Below are 18540 nucleotides of genomic sequence, written 5' to 3' on the forward strand. Positions count from 1 at the left end.
TATGCAGGGTAAGGACAAACAAAACATTTATAGAAACCTCCTGTAAAACAGTCTCAAAAACCCCTTAACACTGCAAAAGTCGTCACTGCTAGATCGCCAAAGAACAGTAAAGAGGCAAACACGTCACGGTTTACACTTGACAAAATGTTCCGCCACTTCTCTTTTTTTTTGGCTTGTTATTAAAATAGAATTTACATGTCTTTACAAAGTGATAAAATAAACTTTGACATATTTTTTGTTACTGCTTGAACAGATAGCGTGAAATGGCCACTGAATGATATAGCGAGGATTAGAGCAACATGTGAATTCGTTGTTAGTTCTGACTTTGATATCAGAATTCTGACTTCAAACTCAGAACTCCAAAGAAATACACATTGCGCCCTAATCCTCTTCCGTATCCTCCGTAGGTCAGCGCTTGGTTCCAATCCTGTATGTCGTAGAGTGACCTTCAGTAATCTTGGTTCCTTACAGGTAGCCTACCCATAACTCTGACTTTAATCTCAGAATTCTGAGATTAACCTCAGACTTCTGACTTTAAAAGCAGAACTCAAAAAAGAAGAAACACATGTGGCCCTAATCCTCTTCCGTACAAAAGCCGTGGGTTTTTTGTGTGATAAGATGTGCAGCAGAGAAGACACACAGGGACAGAGAGGCAGATGCTACGCGCTACACGCCAACGGAACCAGAATGCTGAAACGACATAGACATGAATACAATATAAGCCTGTAGTAGCCTCAACTGGTATTCATTCAACTTTGGTTACCAATTATGCTGATATACAATATGTAAAGTGACAGCACAGAGCTAGAATAGAAAAAGTTATTTACATATTTGATGACTTATTACGTGTGAGAGAAAAGCAAAGCTTTGTTTTCAAGGTGACATTTGTTTGTGTTGATCCCAAAAGAGGAATTAGTGGATGCTTCTTCTACAAAAACGACATGGAAAAAGGGGATTTGGTCTGGGATGGACTACAACATGTCTAATAGTGTCTAATATGTTCGACATATCAACTGTAGTGGTCAACGTTGGAACTGACCGAGGAGAATCATGTTGGATGGACTTGAGGGACGCAAAGCTCACACTTGGACTCTTCTTAACTTTACAAAATATAAATAAAATGAATAGATAATAACAACAATAATTATGGTTTGAATTGGTATAGCCCGACGCACTGGAGCAAAAACAAACAAAAAATTAAAAGTTCAAGTTATTTCTCTGCACACCTTAAAAAAAGACAGAACAAATGTACATTCTAAACATCGTGACAATCATTAAAACGCACTCCTGATAGTCAGTGAGGGTGGGGGCCGTGGCGGGCCGGGCGCTGGGATCGAGGACTCTCTGTGGACGTTTTAAATGGCGGGGAGCTCTCTCTCGTTCCAACGTTTGATAGACAAGCAATCCTGAGGCAGGGGAGGGAGAGAAAGGGCTGAGAACAATGGCTGATTCGAAAAAAGTGCTCCTTTTTTTTTTTACCTATGACATTTACACCACTGCTGCAGCAAGCAACCTTGAGGTCTGCGCATGTGTGTGTGTGACGGAGGACGCGTGGCCACCGCACCGTCCATGCTAAATAAAACCCAGGAAAGTAAGAAATGAGACACGCGATTGAGAGCAAACCAACTGCTCGTGTGTCTGTGTGTGTGCATGTATGTGTACTTGCATTAATATCCTGGATCACTTTCGCTATCTTGGCAATAAAGGCAACAACAAAGGACTTCTTAAGCATTTTCAACTGGCAGAGGCATGGCGTTGCGGAATGGGCCCCATGCTGCGAGAGGCAGGCTTTGTTTGCATCACATTCATAAGTAGACATGTGATCTGCTCTGCCAAACGGCACCAAAGAGATTCAGACCAATAAACGCCTTTTGAATTATGAAATAAGGCGGCATGACTTGGAAACCCCTTCTGCATGTTAATCATTTTGGTAAAGATAATTTGTGGGCAGATTTTCTTCGGGGCGAACACTCTGCATTATTCATAATGAGTGTTAAAAAATGGCAATGCAGTATTTCCTTGCTTTTGGCTGTGTCTCATGTTTAACATCTTCTCCCCGACAGTATTAATGTAATCAGGGGGAGATGTTATATTGTAGAAATGACTTGGGGGGGGGATGCACATTAATGCAGCCAGGGAGGCTTTATAGCCTTGTTGCTCCGCTTATAAACGGCGGCGGCAGGAAGCTGAACAGAAAACAAGACCGTCTGACGCATTGGGCTGAGTGCTCGCTCTGAGATGAACGGGGTTCATCAAAGTCGCACACTCTGAGAGACAAAAATGGCTTCCGAGACGGGGCTTCTTCAGTGAAGTAACTCACTCTTCCTCCCCCCTTCCCCCTCCCTCCTCGAGAGTTTGGGGTACTAACGGACCCAGACGACACGCCATCGATTCAGCACACCGCGATCTGCCAAGCAATCTAACAGAATCAAGATCTTACAATCACACTAGTGATACCGGCTTGACTTTGTGGGGAAATAAAAACAAAACAACAAAAACGAACAGAGAAGGAAGAAAACAAATAAGATGAGACACGCGCTCCGAGCGTGACATAAAATCTATTTTTCAAGCTACAAGTCTGTGCCGCGCTACTGCCTCACCCCCCGACCCCCCCCCCCCCCCCCGCCGGCCCCCTGTGTTTGCAAACAGTGAAAGAAACACAGGGGTGTGACACACACGTTCGCCGTCACGGAGTGCACAGCAGGGGGGAGGTCATAGGCCCCAATGACCTTGTTATGAACGGGTTATGTGTCAGAGCGAGGAGGAGGAGGGGCGCGTTCAAAACCGACGAGGCAGCTGACTGCATGAGAGGCATGTTTTCTGTTGCAACGTACGGCAGTTTTTTTCTGCGTACACACCACATCTTACCGCGTCCCTTTCCGTGATGTTTAAGGCTAAAATCATTATCGATGGGCATATTGCTTCCCTCTAGCCATATGTGGAATATCTGCATATGTAGGTAATCTTTCATTTCAATCACAAAGGTTATTTTTTTTTTGGGGGGGGGGGGGGGGGGGGGGGCTTGTGAATTCCATCACTTCTCTGTTAGAGATTCCTATTTAACAGGAAGGCTCCTATCCGTCGTCTATGAGGGTCACCTTTCTGAACAAGACTGGACAAGTTTTCGGGCTCTCTCGTTTAAACCAAGTTCACCCCGTTTCAACATAGATCCCCAATTCAGTTTTGACAAAAAAAAGCGATAATAATATCAATAACAACAATATAAAAGCACTTCTTCACTATTCCTCCACTGTTGCCGAAACAGTTGTCGTACAGTTATTGTCCAGTTGCTGTTGCTGCTTCTGTCGTCTGTTCTTTCCTTCGGACCAGCTCTTCTCTTCCTCGTCCTCTGGGTTAGCACTCTCCGTCGGAGACGAGGAATATCATGGCCTCCTGTTTGCCGATGTCGGCCATGACGGTGGCCAGCTGGTTGATGTTGCCGCTGTGGAAATGTTGTGCCTCCCATAGGTCCAGAATCACAGAGGTCGGACTCACGTTGGAGGCAAAGAAACTCATGTGTCTGTGAGGGAGAGAGAAAGAGAGCGCAAGAGAAAGAGAGGGAGAGAGCAAGAGAGAGATAAGAACATAAGACAACAAAAGGCAGGCTTATATTGAATCATGCTATGTACACACACATCCAATTTCAGCTTCACTTGTGGCTTCTTGAAACACAGCCTGTTACCAAAGCGTTTCATCTATCATTTTGTTGTCGTTCTTTGGGATTTTTGCAGCGATGCGCACTAGCCACCAGGGCTCTACTCTATTGTGGGTTTTGCCTCATCCCTTGATATTGCGTCAGTGTTAAGAAACACATTGTGGAGGCATACGACGTCGTAAAATAACCTGAACACTGCAGAAGTCATCACTGCTACATTGCCAAAGGACAGTGAAGAGGCAAATACGTCACGGTTAAGACTGGACAAAATGTTCCAAAACCCACTTCTTCTTTTATTTTTCATTTGGAAACCTTTCGGCGAGGCCCAGCTGGCTCGCCATGACTCTTCCTCCACATTTGATGTTGAAATTGCCCCTAAATCCCTCCTAGTGCATCCCAGGCAGACGTAAGTCCGCTCTTCGGAAGCGACCTTTACCATTCTTGGGAAGCCAACCTTTGCAACTGAATCCAATCAATGACAACAAAGTAGAGGTGCCGGCAGCTGTATATTTGATGTTGAGGGGGGGAATGGATCCCGGTGGTGCCTGAAGAGACGTGTTCGATCTAATGGCCTTTTTCTGTTCTCCGACTGTCTGGCTGCTTATCCGTCGTGTAGGGACGCCCTGGACCACCAGTGTATTAAAGGCCCGTTGAAGCCTTAGCCCCCAAAGTGTGTTTGTGAAGCACACCTGTCCTCCCCGGTGAACGTATGTATATATAGTGTCTCTCTTTGTGTGTGTGTGTGTGTGTGTGTGTGTGTGTGTGTGTGTGTGTGTGTGTGTGTGTGTGTGTGTGTGTGTGTGTGTGTGTGTGTGTGTGTGTGTGTGTGTGTGGGTGTAGGTGTCTGTGATAGTGTGATTGTGTTTGTGTAGGTATAAGTGTGAGTACGTGTGTTTGTAAAGGTGTTTGTGTTAGTGTGCGTGTGTGTGCGCAGATGTGGTGGGCAGTTATATAAAAAAAAGTACTGAAAGGCACAGTCCTTTGATTTTACCTTGAGAAAGGTCACAGAGATTAGAGTGTGAGACCTTCATCTCTCCCTATCTTGTTTTGCTAGTGCAGAGAAAGCCATGGGCATAAATAATACAGCTCTAAAAATATGGAGTTGATGAATATGTTTGTCTTTCAAAGAGACAATCTCCGATAATATATAATGCGCTTTAGCCGTTTTTGTGCCCATTGATGCGTCGTGTCCCTGCGTAGATGAGAATGAGAAAATGCTTCGGCATGCAATATCCGTCAAAAAGTTCCTTTTATGTGACTTCATAGTCACATAAAAATGAATGTTCTTCCGCCGCGATGAGTTGCTACCGTCCCAATTTGAATGGGCGACATTTGGAGTCCGTGAGAATGTAGCCTATTAAAAAAAAAAACAATCAAACATTTTATGTCTGCGTGTGTGTGTGTGTGTGTGTACAGTGTTCAGCATGGGAAATGGAGACGCATATAGAAGGCTCACACCGTGGAGCCCTTTGGAATAGAATCACAGGGTTGATTTGGATGACGGGGCCACCGGACAGTGTAGAAACAGAGGAGTAGTTACTGTTTTCAAGATATCGGTGAAAATTGATTGCGTGGGGCAAAACGTAGCTTATTGCCACCGCACCGCCATCCAACCGATCTATAATTAACCTGGGGGGATAAGCATGATTGGACAAACTGAGTGAGCCTGTTTGATTCAATTACAAGCAGGCTAAATTGAAGGGTAATTGATCAGTGTCTAGCTCCTTCCTCTTCAAAGCAGGTCAATGACCGTACTCAGAGTCCAGACTCCTCTCAACCTTTATCGGTCGGTTTACGAGCAAATGGGCTTGCAAAAAAAAGAGAACACAAAGTAGGGCAGAGGGTATAAAGGGCTAGGTGTAACGACCTCGTGCTCATTAATTTTTGGGTGACCTCGTTCAAAAATAAATAATAAATAAACAGTGATCCATTTAAAAAAACGGGTTAAATTAGCTTTTGCTTTTCTGTTCGAACAAGCAACACCACGAGAAACTGAAATACAATGATGCATAAATAATTCTCATTGAACTTCCCCGAGGTAGCCTCGCAAATGAGTGCTCGGCCATCAGCGAAGGTTGCGCAGGTTCAGAACAAACGTGCCCACGTTTCACATGTAGCAGAACGAATCGGTCAGATGACCAACTTGTTATCCCTCCGTTTCTTACCGAGGTAAGGGGGGGGCGGGGGTTATGCTTCCTTAACGTAAGCCAATCGTATTTTTTAATCACGGTTGGTGTTGATCTTTTGGCTGAATCACCGATTTTATTATCATGGTGTTATGAGGCCTTTCAAAGTGTCTAATATTGTGATATCTATACATATGCTATTCCCATGAAAGGGTTCGTGAGAGACTTAGAGATTCAGTCTGAACAGACTGAATCTCCCATATGGCACCATGTACTGACCGCGGTAAGGTTTTTATCATTTTAGCCTTTAATGATGTGATCTTTAATAGTCGTTGCCAAAGAACATTACTGAAAGCCCATATCGATATTACTGGTTAAGAATAAATATTTATTGAGAACATATGCAGTTAAATGATCTCAATACTGTTCAGGGTGCGAACGATTAAGTTAAGTGCTTATTATCCAACCCCGTTCTTGGAAGTGTATTTAAAGGACTTCAACATCAACCTATTAACGGTGTTCAATAAAACAAGGCTTTAATCACTTTTTTGGAGGGCCATGATTTTTTTTTTAGAGCGATCTGATCGGTTGAAAAAAATGAATTCATTTCAAGCTATCTGATTGGTAGAAAAATAATATTTAGACCAATGAGATCCCTCAAAATAAATGGATTATTTTTGTCCTAGTTGGTACAGTTCATGTTGGCCTAGTTGTTAATTCCATGGTAACCTAGTTAGTACAGGTCGTAGTAACCTAGTTGGTAAAGGTCATGGTAACCTAGTTGGTCAGGTCATGGTAACCTAGTTGGTACAGGTCATGGTAACCTAGTTGGTCAGGTCATAGTAACCTAGTTGGTCAGGTCATAGTAACCTAGTTGGTCAGGTCATGGTAACCTGGTTGGTCAGGTCATGGTTACCTAGTTGGTACAGGTCATGGTAACCTAGTTGGTACAGGCCATGGTAACATATTTGGTACAGGTCATAGTCATCTAGTTAGTCATGTCATGGTAACCTAGTTGGTACAGGTCATAGTAACCTAGTTAGTCAGGTCGTGGTGACCTAGTTGGTGGAAATGGTAACCTAATTGGGTACAGGTCATGGTAACCAAGTTGGTACAGGTCATGGTAACCCAGTTGGTCAGGTCATGGTAACCTAGTTAGTCAGGTCATGGCGACCATTTGGTGGAAATGGTGACTTGGTTGGTACAGGTCATTGATACCTAGTTGCTAAAGGTCATAATAGTCTATTTGGTAAAGGTCATGGTAACCTAGTCCCTACCCTGGGAGAGGAGACCCACCTGTCCAGCTTGAGTCTCTGCGCCAGCATCCTCCAGTCGGCCCCGTTGGGACAGGGCGTGTCCAGGCTGCTGCAGATCTTCTGCCGGATGAGGTACGGTATCTGGAAGGCGCTGGGCCCAGCCAGAGCCGTGCTGCTGCTGTCCATCAGCAGGAACTCAGAGTCCATCGCCCGCGTGTCCTGGTGTGTGTGTGTGTGGGGGGGGGGGGTTGGGGTTTACAGGGTGGAAAGAAGAGAAATCGATCGGATCCATAGCCGTGCAAACAGTCCGAGAAAGTCCACGATCGGGCGGGCATCTTTGCTAATTGATCGGCTACAGGTGACTTGCAAGCTATTGTATCCCCTTCCCCTCCCCCCCCCCCACACACACACACACACACACACACACACACACACACACACACACACACACACACACACACACACACACACACACACACACACACACACACACACACACACACACACACACACAGTCCATCAGTCCACAAAGACATAACCGTGGTTACACCATGGTGCCACACCACCGCCACACTATGTGTGAAACTGTGCGGGTAGTAGATTGTGTGTGGGCGTAATTGAGTTGACGCCACTGAGCCCAGCCCTTTGGCTGGGTCGGGGCCAAAGCGGGCGGGGTTACCTTGGCGATGTTGAAGTCCAGGCCAAAGCTCTGGCCCTCCCCCTCCACCTGCCAAACGCACAGCTGGCAGCTGAGCTGGCAGGTGGCCAGGCTGAGGCGCTCCAGAGTGAAGGTGCAGTGCAGGTACCGCTGGGAACCGTTCCAGATGTGGTAGAACGGGATCTCCTGTCGAAAAGCAAAGGGGTAAATTAAATATATAAATAAATTAAAGGGAAAAAAAAAACAGCTGTGAACGTGCGCGCGCACACGCGGCGGCAGTCACAGCGAGGCTGCCTGTTCGCATTACGGTATAACAAGACCGCCCGCTTCAATCGCTCCGCTGCCGTCATTAATTATACCGACGGTGTCTGCCGTCGTTTGGCTTAGGCGGCTAAATATATCCCCCGTGTTAAAGTAAAAGTGACGGCGGGGGTCTTTTATGTTAAAGGGGAGCGGGTGAAAAAAAAATAACAACGAACCACTGTTCTCTTCGCCATCAATAATTTCTTTTGAGCTGTGCGACTTGTCTAAAGTCATTAGTGAGCCGATCGCGTTTTGCACAGCGGAAGGTAATGCATCATTACTATCTCAGGGAGACACAGGGGGAAAAGTTATTCATATTTCCTTTTGTTCGCAAGTTGTTTGAATCAGCTTGTTTGTATAAATGCAAATGAGTGGGTTCCTTGGCGGGGCTTCAGCAGGCGCTTACTGTGTGATGCTTGGGTTGAATCAGCGGCTCTCCAGCTTGAATAAGCCAGGCTCAAATATTCCCTGACACGAACAAGGCCTATATATATGTGTATTTATTTATTTATATATTTATTGATTTAACATCAGCACAAGTAGTATTACTATGTGGAACTGGATACCCTCTAGAAAAAATGTGCAGCAAGGGTTTGATAATATTTATTCAAGGCCTTCTCTCTCTCTCTCTCTGTAGCTCCCTCGCCCTCTCCTGCTGTGTCTCTCTCTCTCGCTGTGTCTCTCTCTCTCTCTCGCTGTGTCTCTCTCTCTCTCTCTTGCTGTGTCTCTCTCTCTCTCTCTCTCTCTCTCTTGCTGTGTGTCTCTCTCTCTCTCTCTCTCGCTGTGTCTCTCTCTCTCTCGCTGTGTAGCTCCCCCGCCCTCTCCCGCTGTGTGTCCCTCCCTCTCCCTCTCCCTCTCCCTCCATCTCTCTGTCTCTCTCCCTATCCCTCTCTCTCTCTCCCTATCCCTCTCTCCCTCCCTCCCTCTCCCTCTCTCTCTCCCTCTCCCCAGGGTGAACAGGTAACTCTGGCTAAACCAGAGCTCAGCCTCCCCTGACTCACACCACCCTATCCACCACCATTTCAGCAGCCAGACTAAATAAATAAATATAGGTTGGATCAGTCCTACAGTTCCGTACGGTGACCAAGTGGGGGCACTGTTAGCCAGCCACAAGGACAACAGAGAAAGGAGCAGGGTTCATAGAAGAAGAAGGAGAAGAAGATGGGAAAAAATAATTCATGGGGCCCCTGGGAGTGTAAAGGGTCTTTTCTGACCGCACTGCTGAGAGGGGAATAACACGTCCAAATGAACAGGAATGAGCCTTTGTTCCGGTTGCATTGTTGCTGCTGCATTTGTGCAGGTGTGTGTGTAAGTGTGTGTGTGTGTGTGTGTGTGTAAGTGTGTGTAAGTGTGTAAGTGTGTGTGTGTGTGTGTGTGTGTGTTCTCTTTTGGGACCTGGTGCTCAATGCACACATTGCATAAAAAAAAAGCTGTTCTATATCCCCCCCCCCCCCTCCCTCCACGCACCACATCCTTACTACCACCACAGTGGTTGGAGGGAGGGGGTGGGGGAGTTTCAGGGTTGTAGAAGTTATGGATATTAACGTGGTGTTCTATATTTCATCCCAGCTCCGTTATAGGTCCTCCTTTAGAAACGGGCAGCCGGTATAATCAATCACGCTGCAGCTCTGGGCTCACTGCACACACTAATGCACACAGGGTATAGGAGTGTATGGTTTTTCCATGAGGGCGCGCATGCATAGACGAACGTGCCAACACAAACCAACACAACACTACAGAAAGGCCTTGGTGCGTGGCTAAAAGGTTTACTCGCATTCCAAGTCAAACCAGGTTATTGGTTCGTTGGTACTGTCGAAACTAAGCGATGGGTTTAAAGTCCCTGGAAGCAAAAATCTGTATGTTTATTTATGTTTGTTTGGTTGTTGTTGGCATTCAGGGTACCCAGCACAGTTTAGTGCAAAGCAATATTAACAGTCAATCTGTAGGCAAAGGAGTGACCTCACACTAATTGACCAATGGCAGTCATGATAAGCCTGATCACAAACATCATCCTGTTTGTCCCGGTCGCGCCCCCCCACCAACCCCCCTTGAACGATCATACGATCGAGGGTTATTGGTGACACAAGGGTGTCACTAATAACCCTAATTATAGGTCTACCACTAATAGGTACCAGGGCACATATTACTACTGAAGACAAGTCTGCTACCCGTGCTCTAGTTCATGAAAGGAGCGTTCCCATAATTAGTATAATGAGTGACCCCTGTGAAAAAACTGTTGAAATAAAATTAACAAAATACTCAACTCAATCTCCCTTCTGGTTGTTCGGACATTTTCAGATTAGCTTTGACAATGCCATGAATGGGCGGCCTGCTTTGCCAATGTGCTTGTAAAAATGATATGTAATGATTAGAGCTGTCAGTTAAACGCGTTATTAACGGCGTTAACGCAAACCAATTTTAACGGCGTTAAAAAAATGATCGCGCGATTAACGCAATTATTTTATAAAAAAAAAAAATATCATATATATATATTTTTTTTTTCTTTGGCTCAAAACAAAGAAGCAGTAGCCTGACTGCTATGTTCAAATGACATTTGTTCAAAGCAGTCGTTTAATTGCACTATGGGCTCTTTTTTTGTATCGTCCTGTTTTGATCAGTATATGCCAATGTTGTTATCAATAAAAAATCATTTGCACAAGGCAAGCCGATGCACTTCACCATGTTGATAAGAGAATTAAAATGAGAAGAATTATGGGACAAAAAAATCAAGGGATATTTAGCATAGAAAAATAATTTGCAATCAATCGCGATTAATCGTGAGTTAACTATGACATTAATGCGATTAATCACGATTAAATATTTTAATCGCTTGACAGCTCTAGTAATGATTCGTATTCAATATTTTTAAATACTGTCAGGGACAACATATAATTCTGAGTAGAACGACTGTGACACTATGCCCACGCCATATTACTTCCTGATGAGCAAATAGTTTATAAACAGCATTTCATCATACTGAATACATGTTTTCTTTGTCGACTTTGATGGTGGACTAACAGCGTCCTGAACCTTGAATTTATGAAAACCTTTCCCAGTTTGGATTTGGGTGACTTTAAAGTGTTTTAATTATGAATTTAATTTAATAAAAACTATTTTAGTGTTGATGATAATGATAAAAATAACAATCATAAAAATAGTAATCACAACAACAAACGATCAAATCATCAAAAAACAATTTTGAAAAACAAACCAAAATGGATGAGCTGGATAAATAGTCAAAGGGAGGCGATGAACCAAAGTGAACCAAAGTGACCCTTGAGGAGCCAGCCAATCTGTTCCATCTCTGTGTGTGTCTGCGGCGTCTCTGCATTTGAAGTGACCCCTGTGACCCACTCAGGGACCCCGGGGGGGCGGTGTGCGCACCTGGTAGCCGGCCAGCAGCTTGCTCCTCCAGTGAGCCTGCGGCATGTCGTGGATGGACAGGCGCAGGTTGTGGTAGCTGTCTTTGAACAGGAGGAGGTGTGGCTCATCTATCAGACGACCCCCGAGCTGACGCTCCATCTGCATCACCTCCTGATGGGGGGGGGGGGGGAAGAGAGAGAGAGAGAGAGAGAGAGAGAGAGAGAGAGAGAGAGAGAGAGAGAGAGAGAGAGAGAGAGAGAGAGAGAGAGAATAGTAGGGACAGATGGAGAGAGCGAATGGGAGAGAGAAATAAAGAGATCCATCAGTTCTGTCCGTTCTGCATTCTACCATCCAAGGTGATTGGGATGCATCGATTACAACCATTGGTACATGTGTGGCTAATGCATGCTCAGTGCACACATTCAAATTGACGAGCCGCCACATGTCTGGACACAGGCACATTCACATTAAGGGAGAGAGGGCCGGGGGGGGGGGGGCTTCGAACAAACACCTGGTGTTACTGCAAATGACCACTGCACACTGGACTGCATTATCACATCGGTTATCAAATGTCACATCAAGGTCACCGCCCATGACTACACTGGCTCGGTGTGTGTGTGCCTATGTGTGTGTGTGTGTGTGTGTGTGTGTGTGCCTGTGCGTGTGCCAGCGTGCGCCAAGGTTACCGGAATTGCATTAGCATGCAAATCTAGAAGGCAGGCCTGCCTACTAGCTACCTGGGCTGTGATGGAGTAAGTGAATAAGCCATTAGTCAAGCGCTCATTGTTCTCGCATGGCGAATCTCCTTAATTTCATCTTTGTTTTCGTGCCAGGAGAGATTTGTAAATGCATGCTTAATGTTTTAATCTCTGTGGGACCTGCTCACTGGACCATTTGTTGCCGTCCCACTGACCATCTGGGAGGGGATGATTACATCCGGTGCCCCTGCCACTGATCTATCAATTTATCTTCAGCTACTGGTTTCATGGCAAGCCCAGGTCCCGTCGGGATTCAAAACCACCCCAGGACCGCGGCATCAACCCTCTCTGATCGCAGGAGCCAGTTACAAGAGAGGGAAAATCTAAAAGCCTGAAAGTCGAAGCTAGAACTAAGGGATGACCTTTAAAGAATTACATAAAGCATGATCACCTTCTCATAAAAGAAGGAAAACATGCTGAGAGAGAGAGAGAGAGAGAGAGAGAGAGAGAGAGAGAGAGAGAGAGAGAGAGAGAGAGAGAGAGAGAGAGAGAGAGAGAGAGAGAGAGAGAGAGAGAGAGAGAGAGAGAGAGAGAGAGAGAGAGAGAGAGAGAGAGAGAGAGAGAGAGAGAGAGAGAGAACTGTATATGCTATGGCACTTTGGACACATTTTCCGAAGAGAGGCTGTGCGATGTGTGAAAAGATAATGGCCATATGTTGAAGTGCATTCAATGCCCACAACAGGGCTGTCACCGGTATGACTCGAGCAAGAGATGTCTAATTAAAATGGAGAACGGCAGGGATTTCCATCTTTGCACTCCACTGATTCAATTTTCTGCACCCTTTCCCAGAAACGGAACGTAGCCAATTCCAATTGGACTGGAAAGGAAGCTGTTAATTATCCATTTGGAATCTTTACCTGTCTTGCTGCCGTTTTCCCTGGAATGGGCCGTTTTCATGTTTTCCCCGCCTGGATTGGACTGTGAATCCAATTCACTGCTTCACTAATTACCGTGTTTGCCTGGCTCTAATCTCCTGCTCAAATTCAGGATCGTTTGCCATGAGGTGTGCATACTGTCACCATTAGCATATTCAATCTCCCGCATAAACGCCACGGAATGTGTAAGTTGGAACAAAGGAGGGTTTTGCAGGTGAAATGTATTCTGCTCGAAACGCAGTGCTCACGTGCTCGCTCTCGGTCTTAAGCGCCCGAAAACGCTGAGGATTCTGGGAAGCCTAAGCTGCTAACCAAGGCCCGTTCAGAGTGGAAAGGTCGAACAACGGCTCCCAAATAAAAGTGCCCCCCTTCTTAACAGAGTTAATACCGGCGGGCCGAGCGTGCTCCCAGCACTCGCCGCATGTTTCTCACATGAAAGGCACTTCCTGTCTGCTTTTCACTGCAGAGGCTTTTCGGTTTAACCACTTCTTAAGTGCGATCATTCGTTAGCGCCGATTAGCATTGCAAATGGCGACCGGCGGTGCTTTGCTCGGGACTTTGACCCAGTGGTGGATCCGCGGGCTCGGTAACACGGGGGAAGACAGTCGAGTGCCAATTATCCTATTAGCAGCCTCTGGCTAGTGGGCATGAATACTAAGTCGGCTTTCTAGCACTGGTCACTCTTCGAGAGCCGGTGCGACAGATTTACACTCCAAACAAGGCCCTGCAACATACTTCATCTCTCTCGGATACAAACACTGAATTATTTAGTTTGAGATGCGGGCCGGGCAGGTGGGATAATACACTTTTTTTCCCCCTGCCATTGGCACATCTGCGTTTTGGTGCGAGAGTGTGTATGGGAATGGTTATGTGCGTGATTATATGTGTGTTAAGAGTGAGACATGTGCTTCCGTCTCTATATCTGACGTGTGTGTGTGCGTGTGTCAGACGCGTGTGTGTACGCGTATGATCGTTTTGCGTGTGTGGCAAAACTGTGTGTCATTGTGAGCATGTGCATGGGAAAGGAGGTGCGTGTGGGATTGTGTCTGTGTGACGTGTGTGAGACGTGTGTATGTGAGACATGTGGGTTTAGTGTGTGTGTGTGTGTGTGTGTGTGTGTGTGTGTGTGTGTGTGTGTGTGTGTGTGTGTGTGTGTGTGTGTGTGTGTGTGTGTGTGTGTGTGTGTGTGTGTGTGTGTGTGTGTGTGTGTGATGTTCGTGTGAGCCGTGTGTGTGTGTGTGTGTGTGTGTGTGTGTGTGTCGGGGCTCCGACGCAGCATATGTCTGGGACTGAAAGAGTAATGGCCCTTTTTACGCCCCATTATCCCGTCAGCCGATGACAGTGTGTGAGGGAGCTAATGGATGAGATGCCCATTTTGACCGTATTATTTACACTTTCTGCGGGGGAAAACAACGGCCTGCTTTGAATCAGCGCTATCAAATCACGAATTAATCACCAACTAAGAGGGGCCTCCGCGCGTTGGGCGATCAAGAGAGGGGGAGAGGGAATGAAGGGCCGCTCGTGGCTCGCTGCGCGGTGACCCTGTGATAACAGGGAGGACATTAAGATGCATGGCATGGGCCACAAGTCCACAAGCTCGGCCCTGTCGGAGAAAAAAACCTTTTGTTCTGACGGAATTAAAGATGGTGCCTGTGGTGGGTGTGTGTCTGTGTGTGTCTGTGTGTGTCTGTGTGTGTGTGTGTGTGTGTGTGTGTGTGTGTGTCTGCGTGTGTGTGCGTGGAGACTGTGGATTTAGAGGCAGGCATGGCCAAGACCACCCCCTGACATTCAATGCGGCTGGCAAACAGGAAGGGGGAGAGGGGGGGGGGGAGGCGGTGCAAGATGGATGAAACAGCGAGGGGAAGCTGAGAAAGAGAAGCGGGGGATGACAAAGGCGACTTTAACATTTGTGTCTGCGGGTCACTAGAGTGGCCGGCTTAAGCAAAAGCGATAACAGGATTACTGCAATCATGGCCACAGTTTTCCACATTCTCCCAACCCCTCCTCAAACCCGCCAACACCCCCCCCCCCCCCCCCCTTCTTGTGCTCTTTCTTTCCAAGCTCCTCCTCCTCCTCCTCCTCCTCATTCCTTCATCCCCTCTGCGCGGGGTTCAGTCGAGGCTGGGCTCTGCGCTGTGCCCATGAGCCTGACTGGAGAGTCCCTCCCCCTCCCGGTCCACCAGGGACCACAACAAGAGAGACACTCTGGGGGGAGAGCTAATCTCTACGGGCTGGCGCTGACAGAAAGAGGTTAGCTGGTGCACCAAACGCCCTCTTACAGCCCAACAGCCGGCCAGAGGGATGCTTCCAAGGAAAAAAAAAGAGAAAAAAGAAAAAAACATAAAGTCCAAACACGTCAAGTATTAACGGAGGCCCGGGGAAAACGTCGGAAGCCCCCGGATCAAAACGTCCTAAACTCGGGCAAATGTCGCGTCGTGACATTTTGCCGTTAAAACGCAAGGTCACGTATTATACATGTTTATGGTTTTTGGCTCGCGTCGCGCGAGTAATCTCAGCTGACTTCCCAAAGCCACGAGTGTCTGAACTGGATGTGACAGGCAGCCCAGCTGCGGTTTAATCAGTTAATTAGTCAGGGCTACGAGGCAGACGCGGCGTCCGGGGAGTGGGGGCAGAGCGGCGCCGAGATTCTTCGAAGCTTTAATATCGTCATAACCTCCCCGTCACCCCCCTCCCCGGACGACCGTGGTGCGCCGCCTCCGTGGATCAAAAAACGATAGAGGGGCGCCCAAAACAAAAACAAGCCTCCATTCATAATGACTATCCATTCTGGGAGCTGCTCTTTTGAAGCTCATGCCTCCGTGTGTACGCGGGGGTGGGGTAGGCACTATATGTCTCTATGGGCTCCATAAATCTAGGCATTTGTCAGCGAGACACGACAGGCTTTTCCTCCTCTGACGGAGAGTCTATCAGTCTCGGGGTCCAGTGGCTGTGCCCGCTACAGTCAAGTCTGATTAATAACCACGAATAGAAGGAGCGCGAGCGACGAGTTATGAATGGCCGCTGTGGTGGTAGAAGACGGGGGAGAAGAGGCACCACAGTGCCCCGATAAATAACAGAAGACGGAAAAATGACGAAAATATTGCGTGGATACCATTTTCAGCCGGGCATATTGATGAAGCTGACTTTTTTGTTTTACTTAATGTCGGCAATTACTATGCCGCACTCGGGACCGGTTATTGATGGGGTAAATCAGGCCAATTATATGAACAATAACACACTTTATGCAGATTAGTGAAGACCGGCGAAGCCCCAATTTAAGACGCAACATGAACAATAGCGGGAGAATGGGAAAGAATTTGACAACTCAAAAGAAATTAGGGGCCGCTATTTCCACTGAGTGAGGACCTTCCACCGAATGCACATCCCATAATAGGAACACATTATCTCGATTTAGGAGAATAAAAAGGAGAAAAGATGCAGCCATTATCCCTATTACATGAATATTGAAGTCATGAAGCATGAGTTTATAGGGCTTAATTACAGGGCTGACACTACAAAGGGAAGAGAGAGGAATGTTTCCACAACAACGACAAACAGCCACGAGGGGTGTCAAGGAGCTACGCCATCAATTAACCGCTAATGTCGTTTTAATATCCTCCAAATAAAGAATTGAAGTATATACACTCTTAATTGGCTTAACGGGAGTGGATGGTTCCAGAACGCGCCCGTACGGTCTGCTGTTTTTATTGTGACGGGCGTAAAAGGGACATGAAAGCAGGGGGAAAGTGAGAGTGGACGTGACTGACATCTTGGCATGTGGACCACAGGTTTGGACTGCAATCAATAAGGAACTCTGGGTTCCTTCCTGCATAACTAAACAGCAACCCCCCTTTATCCCTGTTCTGCCCCCCACCACGGGTGGACCCGGGTGCTGGCATGGCCGGGCATCAGTGATGGTAGAGTCCAGTCTGAACTGGTCTGCAGCCAAGGGGTGTGTGTGCGTGTGTGTGTGTGTGTGTGGGGGGGGGGGGGGGGGGGGGGGGGGGCATTACAAAGGAAAGGAGAGGGAGGCCCCAGAGGGTGGCCCTGGTCGAGCCGGTCCCGGGCCGTGCCAGAACCTCCTTGGCCCGGTCCTTCAAGCACTGGACGCACATTAAATATTAAGGTTATTGGTCCCGGCAGGGGCCCGGCCAACATATGGAAGGCATCAGACAGAAATGTCACCGTCGCTCCCGAGCCTCCGTGCACACTTTGGATCAAAGACAATAACCTTGGCTCTAATCTGCTTTAATTGGGAGATGAGATATCGCAGTGGTTTGTGTATGTGTGTGTATGTGTACTACGTGTGTGTGTCTGTGTGAGTGTGTATGTCTGTGTGTGTGTGTGTGTGTGTGTGTGTGTGTGTGTGTGTGTGTGTGTGTGTGTGTGTGTGTGTGTGTGTGTGTGTGTGTGTGTGTGTGTGTGTGTGTGTGTGTGTGTGTGTGTTAAGCCCTGTCAGAGTAGAGTGACAGACAGCGATAGGTTTGGAGTGCTGGAATCCCCAGCAGGCCTTATAGATATATGGTTTCAAATCCTAGACAACACACACACACACACACACACACACACACACACACACACACACACACACACACACACACACACACACACACACACACACACACACACACACACACACACACACACACACACACACACACTCCAGACCGCCAAGAGCATTGCAATCCAGACCCACTAAGACATCACAGTATCATAGCAGCACTCTGCTCCTCACTCAAGAATATGATGCAGTACTTATGACTAACCAAAACGACTGAACTAAACCAACTGTACTGTAAAATTTAACAAGGCCTGGAGGTGTATGCATAACTGAAGGCGCCGTCATCAAGTAATGCTGCCCCCCCCCCCCCCCCCCCCCCCACACACACACACACACACACACACACACACACACACACACACACACACACACACACACACACACACACACACACACACACACACACACACACACACACACACACCACTGCTGAGCCACCACCATAACCGGGGCGCAAATCCACCGTGAACAGCGTCCACGGCAACAGCCCCGTCACAAAATGGTGCATTTTTTTTTAGGAAGATGGTGCTTAGCGATTAGAGAGGGCCGAATGCTCCCGCGGGATGTTTAATCTCCACTCAAAGTGGTTAATGTACTTGCTAAATTAACTGCTCCCCATCCATAATAACACTTAGAGCGGCGAGGAGTCCGGATTACTAAACAGCATGCGGCAGGGGTCGGAGCTTCCTTAAAATGCTCACCTAAACAGGAAATAAATAAAGAAACTAAGGATCCTCCGGGACGGACCGTGGCGATCCGCGGGATTGGGTAGTCTGTGAGTGAAGGAGACCGATGTGAGGCTGGGAGGGACGTGGGGGGGAGGGAGGGAGGGAGGGAGGGAGGGAGGGAGGGAGGGAGGGGGGGAATAGGGAGAGGAGCTAATGCACTCAAGGGTGCCGAGGGAGACGCGCAGTAAGACGACGCAACAGCGGTGTCAACAAGCTCTCAGAGCGAGGAGAGACAGAGGGTGAGGTGACGGTAGTGC

At 47.3% G+C, this 18540-nt stretch overlaps 1 protein-coding gene across 2 annotated transcripts in view; it reads right to left on the reverse strand.

Moving 5' to 3' along the window:
- Positions 1-3007: 3007 nt before the first annotated feature.
- Positions 3008-18540, reverse strand: part of unc5a (unc-5 netrin receptor A) — a 123451-nt gene continuing 107918 nt past the window's right edge. For both annotated transcript variants that reach the window (XM_030367461.1, XM_030367459.1), the window contains 4 exons: positions 11383-11532; positions 7717-7881; positions 7078-7256; positions 3008-3520 (listed from right to left, as the gene is read on the reverse strand). In XM_030367461.1, the coding sequence (XP_030223321.1) occupies positions 3355-3520; positions 7078-7256; positions 7717-7881; positions 11383-11532 (660 nt within the window). In that variant the 3' untranslated portion in view covers positions 3008-3354. The remainder of the gene's footprint in view (positions 3521-7077; positions 7257-7716; positions 7882-11382; positions 11533-18540) is intronic.

This window comes from Gadus morhua, chromosome 10 (genome assembly GCF_902167405.1).
Source record: "Gadus morhua chromosome 10, gadMor3.0, whole genome shotgun sequence".
Lineage (NCBI taxonomy): Eukaryota > Metazoa > Chordata > Actinopteri > Gadiformes > Gadidae > Gadus > Gadus morhua.